We start from the raw sequence: 13,999 nt of genomic DNA, 5'->3' as shown, positions 1-13,999 counted from the left end.
GCGTGCCTCTATAATAGACCAAACCACATTATAGTCATTGGCGTGTTCAACTAATATATATATATATATATTTTTTTTTTTTTTTTTCTTGCGGTAGGCGGGCCTCTCACTGCTGTGGCCTCTCCCGTTGCGCAGCACAGGCTCCGGACGCGCAGGCTCAGCGGCCATGGCTCACGGGCCCAGCCGCTCCGCGGCATGTGGGATCTTCCTGGACCGGGGCACGAACCCGTGTCCCCTGCATCGGCAGGCGGACTCTCAACCACTGCACCACCAGGGAAGCCCTCAACTAATATTTTTAAAAACTGATTCTGTACCAGGTGTATGCTAGATGCTGGGGATACAACAGTGAATAGGAAATCCGTCATTCTAATGGGAGAAGTGAGCTGCAAAAAAAGTACATAACTGAACAAATAAATAGTAACTTTTCCGATATCAGAAAATGACAGGGCAATCGGTTCTGAGAAGCTGACCTTTGACTCGAGATCTGAAAAGTGAGAAGCTAGGGATGGGAAGAGATGGGGGATGAGCATTGTGTTGTGACTGTTTACTTGGTTGTTCCTCATTTCCACCCAACCCTCCCTCCCCCCGCCATCCCCACTGAGCTGACCTCTGAGTTCTGTGAACCCTTCTGTCCCTATGACCGAGCACAGGCCAGGTGTGTCACACCACAGTTCCATACGCTGGCAGTGCAGCAGGTTGGAATTGCCAGGTGCCTGGGCCCGTGATTCTGAACTAGTAGATCTGATGTGCAGCCAGGACTGAGAGCCGGCTCTCAGCTTACTGTCTACTCCCCACTTACTATCTTGTGATACTGGGAAAGGTGTTCCATCATTCTGTGTCTCAGTTTCCTGATCTTTAAAATGGAACTACCATTAAGATTTTGTAAGGTTGCTGTGAGGATTAAATGAGATAATGCGCCTAAAATTCTTAGCCCAATGCCTAGCGCATGGATAGTCAATAAGTATTGGAGAGAAATGCTCTAGGGTGAGTGCTCATGAAGTGTTTGTTGAGTAAATGAATGAGTTAAGGAAAAATAAAATTTAATTCTTACTTCAGTAAATAGAACTATGGCAAAACAAAAGCTGAATACCTTGATTCATCTTCAGTTGTCTTATTTACTGTTTGTTTTAATTTGGACAAGAAAGAAAAAAAAGGAAAATACCAAACACTAGTGATTTTAGCATCTGGAATTAGTAGCTGTTAACTCTTCATTTGCTTATCAAGCAGCCTCTGGAAACTCCACAGATCACTTGATTTACAGTTTTCTGGATAGTGCAGGGCTTTCACATTCTAGTCTCAAACCTCAGTAAAAATACGCTATCCACTAATGTGGGGTCATCCTGCATCTTGTGCTCCATCTTTTGAAATCACAGTTTGAGCACTTTGTATTGAAAGGAATTTCTTTTTGCACCTTCTACTTCTTTTATCATACAAGATCCTCAGGATATCATGACCAATGGAATTTATGACAAAATCAGAGATAACAATAGTTTTCTTAGGTCAGGAACACCGATGGGATTAACCTGGGATATTGCTTATACTACACGAAAATATCACTCAGACCATTCAGCAAACCTTTGCAGATTTCCCCTGCCCCGCCCCACCTCCTTGGAAAACTAAATGCCAAAACAGCATGTGCACAGATGAGAACATCAACAAACTGATAACATGAGGAACTTCCTGGAATTTTTTTTTTCTTCCTTTATAGCATTTTCACTGGAAAACACTGGGATCATGATTATTGTTTTTATAAACTTTAAATATCTGGCTACTTCGGAGTGCTTTGATACTTGAATGCATGGGCATGAGTTTTCTAGTTTAAAAAAAATTACTTAGGTAATTAGCAAAGAGATTTTGCCAAGTGTTTTTTTTCTGCGAGCTATAAGTAAGTAAGTCAGAAAGAGAAAAACAAATATCATATATTAACGCATATATGTGGAATCCAGAAAAATGGTACAAATGAACCAGCTTGCAAGGCAGAAATAGAGACACAGATGTAGAGAACAAACGTATGGACACCAAGGGGGGAAAGCGGGGATGGAGGCGGGGTGGGGTGGTGGGATGAATTGGGAGATTGGGATTGACATATATACACTGACATGTATAAAATAGATAACTAATAAGAACCTGCTGTATAAAAAAAATTAAAGTGAAAAAAGAGTTAATGTTTATTTACATGAGTAATTCATTCTGCTCTTATCAATCTAATCAATTGGAAAATATCATCTGCTTTTAATGTCACAGAAATCAACTCATCCTATCTTAGGATGAGGAAATAATTAGCAAACAATTTATTATTCCTTTTTAACATTTTTGGCATTGTTTTCAGGGTTTTCATTTACAAACCAATGCACCGTAAACTTTTTCTGGCTGGAGGTATTGAAATCTGTTTTCCTGTGCTGCAAAGGTAGAAGTGTGCACGTCTATTTAATCAGAAGTCTGTAGCAAAGAGCCAAATTCACCGACTGGTTGCTCTGCCAGGAAGATGGGTTATGGAGCTTTGCAGTGATAAGTAGTACACATCATAGATGATGGGCTAAGCATCTGCACGTCAGTAGTGGTACAGTGCTAAACAGTCAAGAAGACTAGAGATACTGTCGTAATGTTCAGATGACAGGCTTCATTTCATATGTTAATAGAAGGAAGGCTTTTGATTCGGTGAGGAAATTCCCCATAACAAATGCATTCCCTTTATTGTGCTCTAGCATAGCACCAATTAAATTCAGCTGTATGTGTAATGTACGTTTAATTCCTAGCGGTCCCAAGAAGGACTAACGTGAAAAATATTATATACTCTTACATTTTACAGATGATGAACAGATGGGAAAAAAATGCCAATTGGTAAAGAAATTCATATGCAGTATAACACACCTCAAAATAGTGTTTACATGTTTTTTCTTTTTTAAAATTATTAAAGTTATCTTGGGTAAAATTTAATTACTGCTTAGGGTTTTCTGTAACGTCATATGTATAATTCATTTTAATTTATGCCTTCTGCAGATACGAGTGTTTGGAAGTACAGGTAACCTTGTAATGAGTAAAACCGATAAAATGTTATGTTCCAATGAAAGGGAAATTATGGCATGATTATTCACTTTATGAAAGGGTTTGTCATAGGGCAAGCTTTCCTAAAGCATTTTAAATTGAATTTCGTTTACAAAACATTCATTTACACACAACATTTCAGGAACAAATTTAGTGAGGAAATGAGAGAAATAGTCATAATGAGATAGAGAGATCCCTTACCCTGCTAACGTTTATGCTTGCTTTCTTCCCCTTTGTCCCTCCCTGCAGCACTGATAGCCATTGGGCGATACAGCATGACAATAGAGACTGTGGATGTTGGATGGTGTAAAGAAATTACAGACCAAGGAGCTACCCTGATTGCACAGAGCAGCAAGTCTCTAAGATATTTGGGGCTGATGAGATGCGATAAAGTAAGAGTTGTCTATCAAGTTTCTTTTCTACATATCACTGTAGTTAATAGCTTGATATTATATTCTTCCTCTCTCCCTATATATATATATGTTTGTATACACACACATGCATATACCATTACACTGTAAGTTGCCCGGTTTTCTAAACTTATCTGAGATTATTTTTGAATTTCTCTGTTTAAAAATGAATTTCGTGCTTATGCAGAAAGAAAAAACAATCATACACACGCTCAGCTTAGATTTTGGCTTCCTATCCATAAGTCTATGGACCACAATTAAAAACGTTCGCATGGCACACTGCAATGTGCACAGTCTAAGAGTAAAATTTTGTTCTGGGTTCCAAGTTTCCTACAACAGTAAGCTGGAAAGCACAGCGGCAAATTGTTTTGTCACAATCTGAAGTGTGCCATTTCAGTGCTCAACATCTAGGTATTCTGGCCATTTGGGGGCAAGAAAGGGCCAGTGAGGGAATGTTATGTGGGAATTTGCCTCTCTCCACGTTTCAGGCGCCACTTCTCTCACATGATGAGACACGGTCCCAGAGGCCCCACGGACGGTCAGTGGAGCTGGCCAGAGACGTGAGCATGAGTTTGAGAAATTGTGCTGCATTTACTAAAGATGATCAAAACCTGAAATGATAACCAGGCATTAGAGAGGTGCCTTCCCCTTTGTCACTTTCATGTTTTCCCCTATAACAAGTCTAGGAAGTAATCATTTGTACTGTGAAGGGGAGAAAATGGAGGCTCAGAAAGACCAGGCACTGGCCCAAGGCCACTCCTCCGAGACTTTACCCCAGATCTTCAAGTCTGTGTCCAGGGCCTGTGGCAAACCCTGGGGGCTATCTCCAGGCAAGGGGATGCTTCCTTGGAAAAGACCCACCTCAGATACTTGCTCCGAAAGTGCTGGCATCATGTAATGATTTACACATGTGCTACTTCTACAATTGGTGATTAGGGACAAATCTGGCAAATCCAGCAATGAGAGTGAAATGAGAGTGAAACTAAATATGTATGCCTCTCAAAGGACATGCATTTTCTAAATGTAGCAAATCTGGGGGCAAATAAGAAGAATGGCCCAAGATCTTTGTCATTTTTGTTAATTGACCTAGTTCTTTTCTCCATATGCTTTACAATCCCAACTTATACTAGGCCTTTGCCAGTTAGTTATGTTTAGAGAGATTTTATTATATATTCTAAGCCCAGCCTAGAAAGCTGACTGACTTTGTTACTAAGCAACAGCAGAGACCCAGGGGTTGCAAGTCTCCCTCCGATTTCACTACTAACTAACCTAACACTGCTACTAACCCTGTCACTTTAAAATGACTTCTTTTAAAACAGATAAAAAGGGTCCGCAGTAGGCAGAGTGTTCTAGAAACACTAAACAGTGACAGCAGAGCTTCTCAGCTTCACCAGAAGGAATTGCTACATGAGAACTACTACCTAAGCAAGGATGCCAAAATGTACGCATTCAAAACGTATCTTTGTAGCCACAACCCTTCTCAGAAGTCACCATGTTTCTAGTCCATACTCTTTAGGTTTGTTGAGATCAGCTTCACCTTCAGAGATGAATTGTAGAAATTAGTGTTCCAGTTAGTGCAGAAGATTATTCCAGACATATTTGCTGACCAGCGTTTTGCCAATTTTCAGTTAGGTAATGGATCCTTTTCTACCTAAATGCAGATTAGTCCAAAATGGGATCAGAAGGAGGTTTTGATGAGCGATATTCCTGAGGGTTTTAGCCCTTTCCTCAGGTGGCCTCTGAATCCTTTCTCCAACCAGCCTGCTGCTCTGAGAGCCCGTTGGCTTTCGCACCCAGCCGTCCGACCACAGCCTGCAGCAGCATGGCCCAGGCCTGCCGTCTGGCATCCTCAGACTTAAGGCAGCTCAGGGCCAAACACGGGAAGTTCTGTGAGGACGGAAGAAGTTTCCAAACCACACACACAGCGCGTGTAAAACCTTGCACTTAAAAGCCTGCGGGTTGATTTAGTTGGTTGGAGATCTAGCGTGATTAGCTATTCTGTCTTTGACATTTGTATTACGCTGTCCGTCTCCAGATTTTAAAGTTATCAAAATTCAAAGGAAGATATGAGTAGCAAAGAAAAGAAGTTAGTAGCTGAGGACATGGACTCTGGAGCCAGAGTTCAGGTTCAGATCTGGGCTCTGCACTTAGTTGTGTCATCTTGGGCAGTTATTTAACCTCTCTGTTTCGTCATTTACTATAAGGATGATAATCATGGAAATGCTACGAGCATTTAAATGAGTGAACATATATCAAGCCCTTAGAGTAAAGCTTGTTGTATATAAAATGCTCAGTGTTAATGATTATTCTTATCATCATCATTATATTAACCTGTGTTTTGATATTTGAATTTCCAAATGAGAAAAAAACTGTATTGCCTGCCATTTTGAAAGGAAATTTTAAAAAAGAAGAAAGAAATTAACTCAGATTAAAGAAGATGTTGCCCTTTTACTTTTTTGTCACTTAAATTTAAGATTATTATTTTCTACATAAATATATCAATAATTGCATTTTCAACACACTTTACGAAGGAAAACTAATGCCTCTGTGGGACAGTGTATTTGGAATCAACTTACTGATCCAGGCATAATGCTGAAGAAAGATTTGCAGTGGGGGAAAAGGGTGAGTTGAAGATAAAACAATTCAAATAGGTAAGGAAACAAAAAGAAAGTATTAAGGAGAATAATGGAGATGTGGCTCCCTGGTGGTCTAGCGGCTAGGATAAGAAAAATAATGGAGAAAGAATAGAAGAACAGAAACAGGAAACAGTGAAATTACTATTAGGATACAGAGACAAAGAGCCACTGTGTCAACGTGATCATCTGTGCCAACAAAGAATTAAAGAACAAAATTAATTTAGACCTATTACTCTTCTCCCTGTACCTTAACCTAATCTGCTAACCACTAAAAACTTGTTCATTTGAGTTCTCTTTCCCCTCTGCACACCAACTGGAGCTAAAGGAGGGGGCAAGAGACCTCACTGGTTTCCACAACTAGCCCCCTTGTCAGGCATGTTGCCAGTGGGATCCCTGCCTTGGAGAGAGATGGGGTTTGTGATATCTGTGTGTCCCAGGGTTCGTGTCCTGCAATTCTAGGGTTCTCAGAAATATTGAAGGCTAATTCTATTTTCTTTCATTTGGGGCCACTTATATTTGATTTGGAAGCTATACCAAACGTCTGCTTTTTTCCTCACTTGAGCTTCTGAAGAATTAAATAACAAAATGCATTGTATTTGTTGTAGGAAAAAAAGCGTTTTTCCTCTGTTTCTTTTTCTCCCGTTTTCATTAGGTAGACAAAGAACAGATAAGAAACATTAAATGTATTCTTTGCAGATGAAAGCAACATGTATATAGATTATCAGTCAGGGTCTAAGCTAAACAGCAGTACATTTGGCTGCAACATTGGTGACTCCTAGGAAGGAGTCCTCCAGCCGTTAGACAAATGCAGTGTTCCCCACACACTTGTAAAATTAGGAAGCGCATTAAGAAGCCCCTGTTTGAGTAGCTTTTCCAATTGCTGGATGGATAAGCACGTTAGAGGCATTACTTTCGGTTTTGAAGCCGAGGCCACTTAATCTCCTAAACTTTAGCGCATTGTAAGAACCCAGAGAAGAAAACACTGTGTGAGACGGCTTTGATGAATTGGGGTGAACTTATATTCTTAAAGACTGTTCAAAGGCTTACTTGACCTTGGGAATTAGAGTTGACCCGAAATCACCTATCAACTTAACACGCATTTATTTGGTGATTTAGTTAAAACTACTTGTATAACCAAGGGGACTGTCTAATAAGAGCAGTATGTTTTTTCTGCTTTCCACAATTACAGACAGGCAGTGGCTTTGGTCACAGAAATCATTTTCACAACTTCAGTGAATTCTAGATTCTATACAGATCTGTTTCTTCTACTAATATGATATTTTTCTCACTTCTTACATGGCAGTTTGGATGGAGAACAAACTAAAAAGGACAAAAAGAAAAAAAATTCCTGGGAAAGCTGTAGGGCAAATGGAAATGCAACGTTCAGTGTTAATGAAAAATGTTTGGGGTAACAAGGTTGATGAAAAGGGAGGAAGCCCAGTGGCATGGTATTGGCTGAGAAACCAGACCTCACCAGAGGCAGCCTGGCTGGTTTGGGAAACCTCAGTGATAAAATGTCGCGGTGGAAACCTCTGCAGCGAGTGTTAATACAGAAGTTTGGAGACAGAGGGCCTGAATTATGAGCAGCAAATAGCATCATAAATGTAACAATTCTCAAATGCCAAACCCTTGTGAAAAGCAGTTGGATGAAGAAATGCTGGAGCTTTTAAAAGCTCCCTTTCACTTTCTACTTTTTTTTTTTAACTTCATGCAGAACTAATTTTATACACTGTTCGTTTGATTTGAAAATGCCAGCGTCTGGGGTATCATCAAAGAGCGTTATTGAGGGAGCCACTCTTGGCAAAGCGTTTTACTTAAAATGCTTATTAGTTCTTATGTTTCTGCAGAGCTGTCCATAGGAAGGAGAAAGGGTACCTCGATTTACCTAACTGCGTTCCTCTGCCTTTGCCCAGAGCAGGTAGCAGCCCTTCTGCTGAGAAGCTACCTCTCCTTGGCCTGTAGAGGCGCCAGGAGGGCCGTGGGGGACACATTACTTAAGGAATAGACATAAATAGAGTTTGAAAGGTCCACCCCAATGTCCTATGACCAAAGCCTCTTGGAATTTCTTTGATTTCTAGTTGACATAAATTAGAATTACACAGGCGTGAAGAGTCCACCCAGAAAAGATCAGAGAGGCTGCTGGGGGAGGAGAGCACCTCTGTGTGTTCCTATTGACTAGCCAGCTGCCTTCAGGCCAGGGGCCTCTGTGGAGGCTGACTATTATTGATCCACACCATGGAAATAATCAAATTAATTCACTTCTCATCAAACTGCCACTGCCAAGACCTTTCTCCTCGACCTGGCCTGATTCCTGAAGTACTTAGTGAAGGAATGAAACAGATGATTTTCTTTTCCTAAGAAAAGATTTCTTCAGGTCATAAGAAATCTTTGTTTTCGCACAGAGTTCCTCATTGAAATGGTAGAGAGATTGAATCAAATCAATGAGAAGTCAGTACAGAGAGCAAGTAATAGCAACCAGTCAGCTCTTTAAAGCCAGGAATCTGCTTTGCAACCTTAAAATCTCAAGGGTCAAGTTTTATGTGCCCATTTTAATGTAAAAATATTCAGGAAGCATTGACCACTGCATTTTTCAGGAAGTAATTATGGTAAGAGAAAGCCTCAACAACATAAAGATTTCTGTGGGGAAAATGGAGTTTTTATCAGCTTGTTTAGGAATCATGAGCAGGAAAGCCCTATGGGGAAAATAATATAGGACTCTGTAACTAATACACAGAACTAACTGGAAAAATCAGTTTAAGGGAAAAATAATTTGTGGGGCACTGTGTCCAGGACTGTTTGGGTAGCACTTCAGCCATGAAACAAAGTGCGTACCTGCAGGGACTCCCCTCTCCCCACAGTGTATATCCACAGATGTTTCCAGGTTGCCCATGGCCAAAATTGAATATTGCAAAGTATGCCTTATCAAAGAAAATAAAGTGAAAAAAACAAAACAAAACTTTCTCTCCTAATAAGACAGGAGTGGTCTGACTGTATCAGATCGTGCAGTCCTATAGATCGGGGGAGACATAACCGTTACCCGGACAGCCCGCAATGCCATGCGCACCAAGAGAAAGGGGAGATGAAAAATGGGGGGAGAGTATGGCTGGGGCTCTGAAATCTGCACTTAAGTCCTTCACTTGAAGTATCAGCATCTTGTTCCTTTTGCTGATGAAACAGTTTCTTCCAGTGATTTCCGCACAGGAATACTTTAAAACACATTTTTACAACCCTCTCCTGATTATTGCTGGTAATTGAAACAGGGAAAAACACGTCAGCTGAAACTCAGAGGTGATCTCTCAACCTCATTTTAGCCAAGTTCCCATCCCGTCTTCTTCCAGCCCTCCTCACCTAAACCTCTACGAAGTGGTAACTGAAAGGCCTTTCCTGTATTTCGGTAATAAAGCAAGAGATACTGGTGTGGAGTTTTATGACAGAGGTTAAATTGGCGAGCACTAGTGTCAAACCACTAGGTTTTCAAATTCTACATCCTTCACTTTACTATCTGTGGGACTTTGGACAACTTAGTCTCTAAAACCCTGTGTTACCATCTGAAAATGGGGGTAATATTTACCCCAGGGGGTTGTTATGAGATTATATGAGATATTGCAATAAAGCACTTAGCCTAATGTCATGTACTCTGTAAGCACTCAGTGTATGTCAACTATTATCATTATTATCATTATTATTTATTCATGTATACATGGCTGCTCTGGAATCCTATCTGATACTTAACCATGATATGAACTGCCTAGTTCATATATGCTAGCCATGAATATAAATTCACACGCTAAGATCTTCCAAAGAAAACTAGGGCCCTGAGACTTAGACAGCAATTCTTAAAAGAAAAAAAAATACGATCCATTTTTTGTTTTTTAATAGTTAGGACCCATTAAATGACAGTCAAACTTATAGAGGAAGAAGAAACCTAGAGACCAGCAGGGCTCTGTGAACAGAGAGAGTAAGTAAGAGTAAGACTCGGCAAGTCTGACCGCCAGTCAGTTCCAGGCTGGTTTGTTTCTTCAAGAAAAACGGCATCTCCCTGGAACCTTTTAAGGGAGTGTGCAAGTACTTGCTTATGTTTTGCTCACTTCTGTTACGGGATGGATGTATAGTGAAATTGTTTTTGTTTTTTTAAAAAAGGAGGCAGGAGGGGCCTACTGCTCCCCAAATGCTATGGGGTGAATAGGATGTTATGTTGGACTTTGCCTGAAGGCTCCCTGGAACATCATTGCTTTGCAGTAAATAATCTCCTTGGAACTTTGATTTGACTTAAGTAATTATGAGAAAGAATTAGGTTGCAGGATCATATTATTTTTCTAATTTAGGAATAGAAAAGGTGACAGCAGTTTCTTAATGGAGCTCCGATTAGATCCCAGAACTCTGAAGCACCTGACTTCACAAAGTAGAAACAAGGACGTCCTGCTGAGGCTCAGGAGACTGGGGGACCGTGGCTCCGTGGAATGGAAACGGCCAGCCTGCCCCCGAGGCCCAGCCACTCAGCAGCAGGTTACCGGGGCCCCGCCATGCTAGGTCTAAAGAAAACTTTGTTTGGCAAGTAGTTTTTCAAGAGAAAACCTAAGCTTCCTTCCCCAGCGTCCAATTTTTATTATATATTTTATCCATTTATTCAAGAAATATCTATTGGGCTTCCCTGGTGGCGCAGTGGTTGAGAGTCCGCCTGCCGATGCAGGGGACACGGGTTCGTGCCCCGGTCCGGGAAGATCCCACATGCCGCGGAGCGGCTGGACCCGTGAGCCATGGCCACTGAGCCTGCGTGTCCGGAACCTGTGCTCCGCAATGGGAGAGGCCACAACAGTGAGAGGCCCGTGTACCGCAAAAAAAAAAAAGAAAAGAAAAAAAAGAAATATCTATTGAGCTCCTTACTGTGTTCCAGTAACTGTAATAGGAGACAGGTCAGAAAAAACAGTGAACGAGATAGAGTTCCTACCCCATGGAGCCTGCAGCCTGCTAGGGAAGACAGACAAGTAAATGGGCAGTTACCGTGCTATCAGACTGTAAATTAATTTTCAAAAGCGGCACCTGCGATTCTGTTTCTTCTACAAGAAGAACTTCACTTTGGTCCCACCTGGCTTTCAGCTATGGTCCTCTCCAGTTTTATCTTTCTGGCACTCAGCCGTTCAGTTCCTGAAAAGGATTAACTATGCACAGTTGTCCTTACTTTTCACCACTCCATACACTCTCTTTTTGTTCTGCAAGGTCACCAGTAACTTCCGTGTCACCAAATCCAGTTTCCATTTTCTCTAACCACAACTTGCTCCATCTCTGAGCAGCTGCATCCACATGGTAACCACCCCCTCCTTAGTGAGGATGCTTTTCTGTTGTCTCCAGTGTCGCCACACTCCTGGCTTTTCTATCTCCACCTCCCATACTGCTTCTCTGTGCCTCTGTTCCCTCATCTGTAAAGTGGAAATAAAAACAGCAGCTATCTCCTAGGCTATTGAGAGGATTAAGTGAGTTAATATGTGTAAAAGTCCTTACATGAAGTAAACAGTGAATATTAGCTCTTACTTGTGGTGGTGGTAAATTCTTACATTCTCACCCCCATGACTCCCCTCCTCCTTGGAATATAAGATCCATGGGCTTCTAGTCTATGTTATATTGCCAGGCCCTACCACAGTGGCTGGTACGTAACAGATGCTAAACAAATATGTGTTGGATGATGGATAGATGGATTGGGGATTGTTCCTCATCTGCATTTTGTGTGGCTCCAAGGTTCTGAGGAGGTTCCTCAGAGTCTCCAGGAATGACAGAGTGGCTAAGAGGCCGTGGGGCCTGGTCCTTGTGCCTAACATCAGCCAGAGCACCCCCCCTTTTATTGCTTTATCCAGTTATTTATTTGGTTTGTATACTTATTTATTACTTTGGTGTGCAGAAGTATTGCACAGCCAAAAGCAAGTTTGAAAACCATTAGATCCCACTGCCTCTGAATAATTTGATAGGTAACAAAAAGTATCTAGACAGAGGGAAATAAATAAGAAAGATGACACCTTGGATTTAATACCAGTTTCCTGTAGCTGGGGAATTCTGAGTGCAGCCTCAAGGGTTCAGGTCAGTCAAGGACAGAGTTCAGACATCTGCTGTGTGGGACGGGACTCAGCATCCTTCAGAGCCTAACCCTGAAATGCTCTGATTTATGTAGAGTCTCTCTTCTGAAAGCCAAAAATATCACTTATTTTCAGGTTTTTAAATTTTAATTTATGGATTTATCACTTTTATACAGAATACATTTTTGCTGCTAATAAACTTGTTTTAGGAAACATGTCAAATCCCTAAATTCTACCTGATGGAAACTCAATTTTAGAAAGATTTCTTTTTCGTCAGGTGTCCATGGGTAATTACCACTGTCCTAGGCTTTATGTAAGGAAATAAAAACTGAAATCAAGAAAGCCATTACGCACAAAAGAAAACATAAGTTTTGGTTCTGAGAGTTTTCTCCCTCAATTGTGTTTTTCAGCTTAACTTTGCAAGTTTAATTTAGAAACACGCAGATTTGTTCCATAAATATATTACACTTACCGGTCACTTAGTGACAGTGTTAATTATCTTATTAGGACCCAGGTTTTCTCAAATAGTCTTTTACTGAATCATTTAGAGCGCCACCAAGACTCCCCGAGTGGCTTTCTCCATCCTGGTGTTCCACACATGTCAATTTTGGTTCTAACCTGCATTGCACATGCAAATCTATACCAAAAATGTACAGACTTGCACGATGGGTCAGTTCCATGGGTTTGTGGCCTCAGAACGTCCTATGGAATACTGTGTACCTGGAGGTTCCAATTGGCTTGAAACATCCTTCCAGGTGAAGGATCACTTGGTGAAACAGGGAATGAAAATGTCACTAATTTTTCTCTCTGACAGTCTAGTTTTTGGACTCCTGTCACACTAATCTCTAATCAGAGGCTTCAGGTTGGTGAGCCCCGGTTCTCACTTAGTACTGCAGGCGTTTCTGTGATCTCCATCCTCCCAGGTTCTTCGCGGCTTTCTCACCATGCTAATTCAAGTGAACAGAAGCAATGCCAGTGTTAACAGGAAACCCACATTTCATGAAAAAGAGACAGCGTGAATCCAGGCCTGTTGTGATAGTGGCAGAGCACGGCACTGCCAGTCATTGCAGATCCTGAAATGGAGTGACTGCATTTGACAAAGTTGACTGAATTTATGAGCCTGCCTCTGTCAGGTTCATTGCATTCTCAGTATCTGTCTCCTTCTACGCTTTGGGATTTTTAGATGAGTTTTTTGCCACCCAAAAGTAATATTTCTTACCTCTATATAAAAAACAAAAAACATCCTTAAAGGCCTCAGGCTCTTGGTATGAGGTTCATGCATGAGGCATAGTGCATTATGGGTGTCCTGTAATCAGCCGATGCCCATAATTTAGCAGGTGGCTTTTAGGCTCCAATAAGATAATCATTTTCTTCTTAAAAATTATATTAAATACTCAGTCATGTGTGCCCTCTCCTCTCACCTCTTGAGTGGTCCTTGAGGAAGCACTACGTCCTTGTGTGAACTGGATTTAGGGGAATCTTTCCCTCCGTTAGCTGTTGGGAAGGTCAGGTGGCCACCTCCTTTGGCTGTGCCCAACTGGAGATGGAAGACCAGGGTGGAAGGACAGGAAACCAGTCTGTTTTTGCTACACTCAAAGAATATACATTTTGTTTCAGACAGTGATGAATATCTGAAACAAGATGGACCAACAAGCTGTAGGAGCAATAGCTTCTTTCCTCCAGAACCCCTGACTCAGTGTTTAATGTGGTGGTGGCACGGGAGGTGGGTGGGTACTTGTTACCTGTAAGTGATGGTAGTTCAGACCTTGATTTCAGATTCCCAAGTGCAGAAACCACCTGCGCCCTCTAGGAGCTCTTCCATCAGCCTGAGCTGCACATTGGA

General features: G+C 41.4%; 1 protein-coding gene across 3 annotated transcripts in view; it reads left to right on the top strand.

Annotated features, from left to right (window-relative positions):
• Nucleotides 1–13,999, top strand: part of FBXL17 (F-box and leucine rich repeat protein 17) — a 479,571-nt gene that overhangs the window by 447,618 nt on the left and 17,954 nt on the right. For all 3 annotated transcript variants that reach the window (XM_079916975.1, XM_079916976.1, XM_079916974.1), the window contains one exon: nt 3,295–3,437. In XM_079916975.1, the coding sequence (XP_079773101.1) occupies nt 3,295–3,437 (143 nt within the window). The remainder of the gene's footprint in view (nt 1–3,294; nt 3,438–13,999) is intronic.

The sequence above is a fragment of the Stenella coeruleoalba genome (genome assembly GCF_951394435.1).
Source record: "Stenella coeruleoalba genome assembly, chromosome: 3".
Lineage (NCBI taxonomy): Eukaryota > Metazoa > Chordata > Mammalia > Artiodactyla > Delphinidae > Stenella > Stenella coeruleoalba.
The sequence above is the reverse complement of the archived record's forward strand: the minus strand, read 5'-3'. Positions and strand labels throughout refer to the sequence as shown.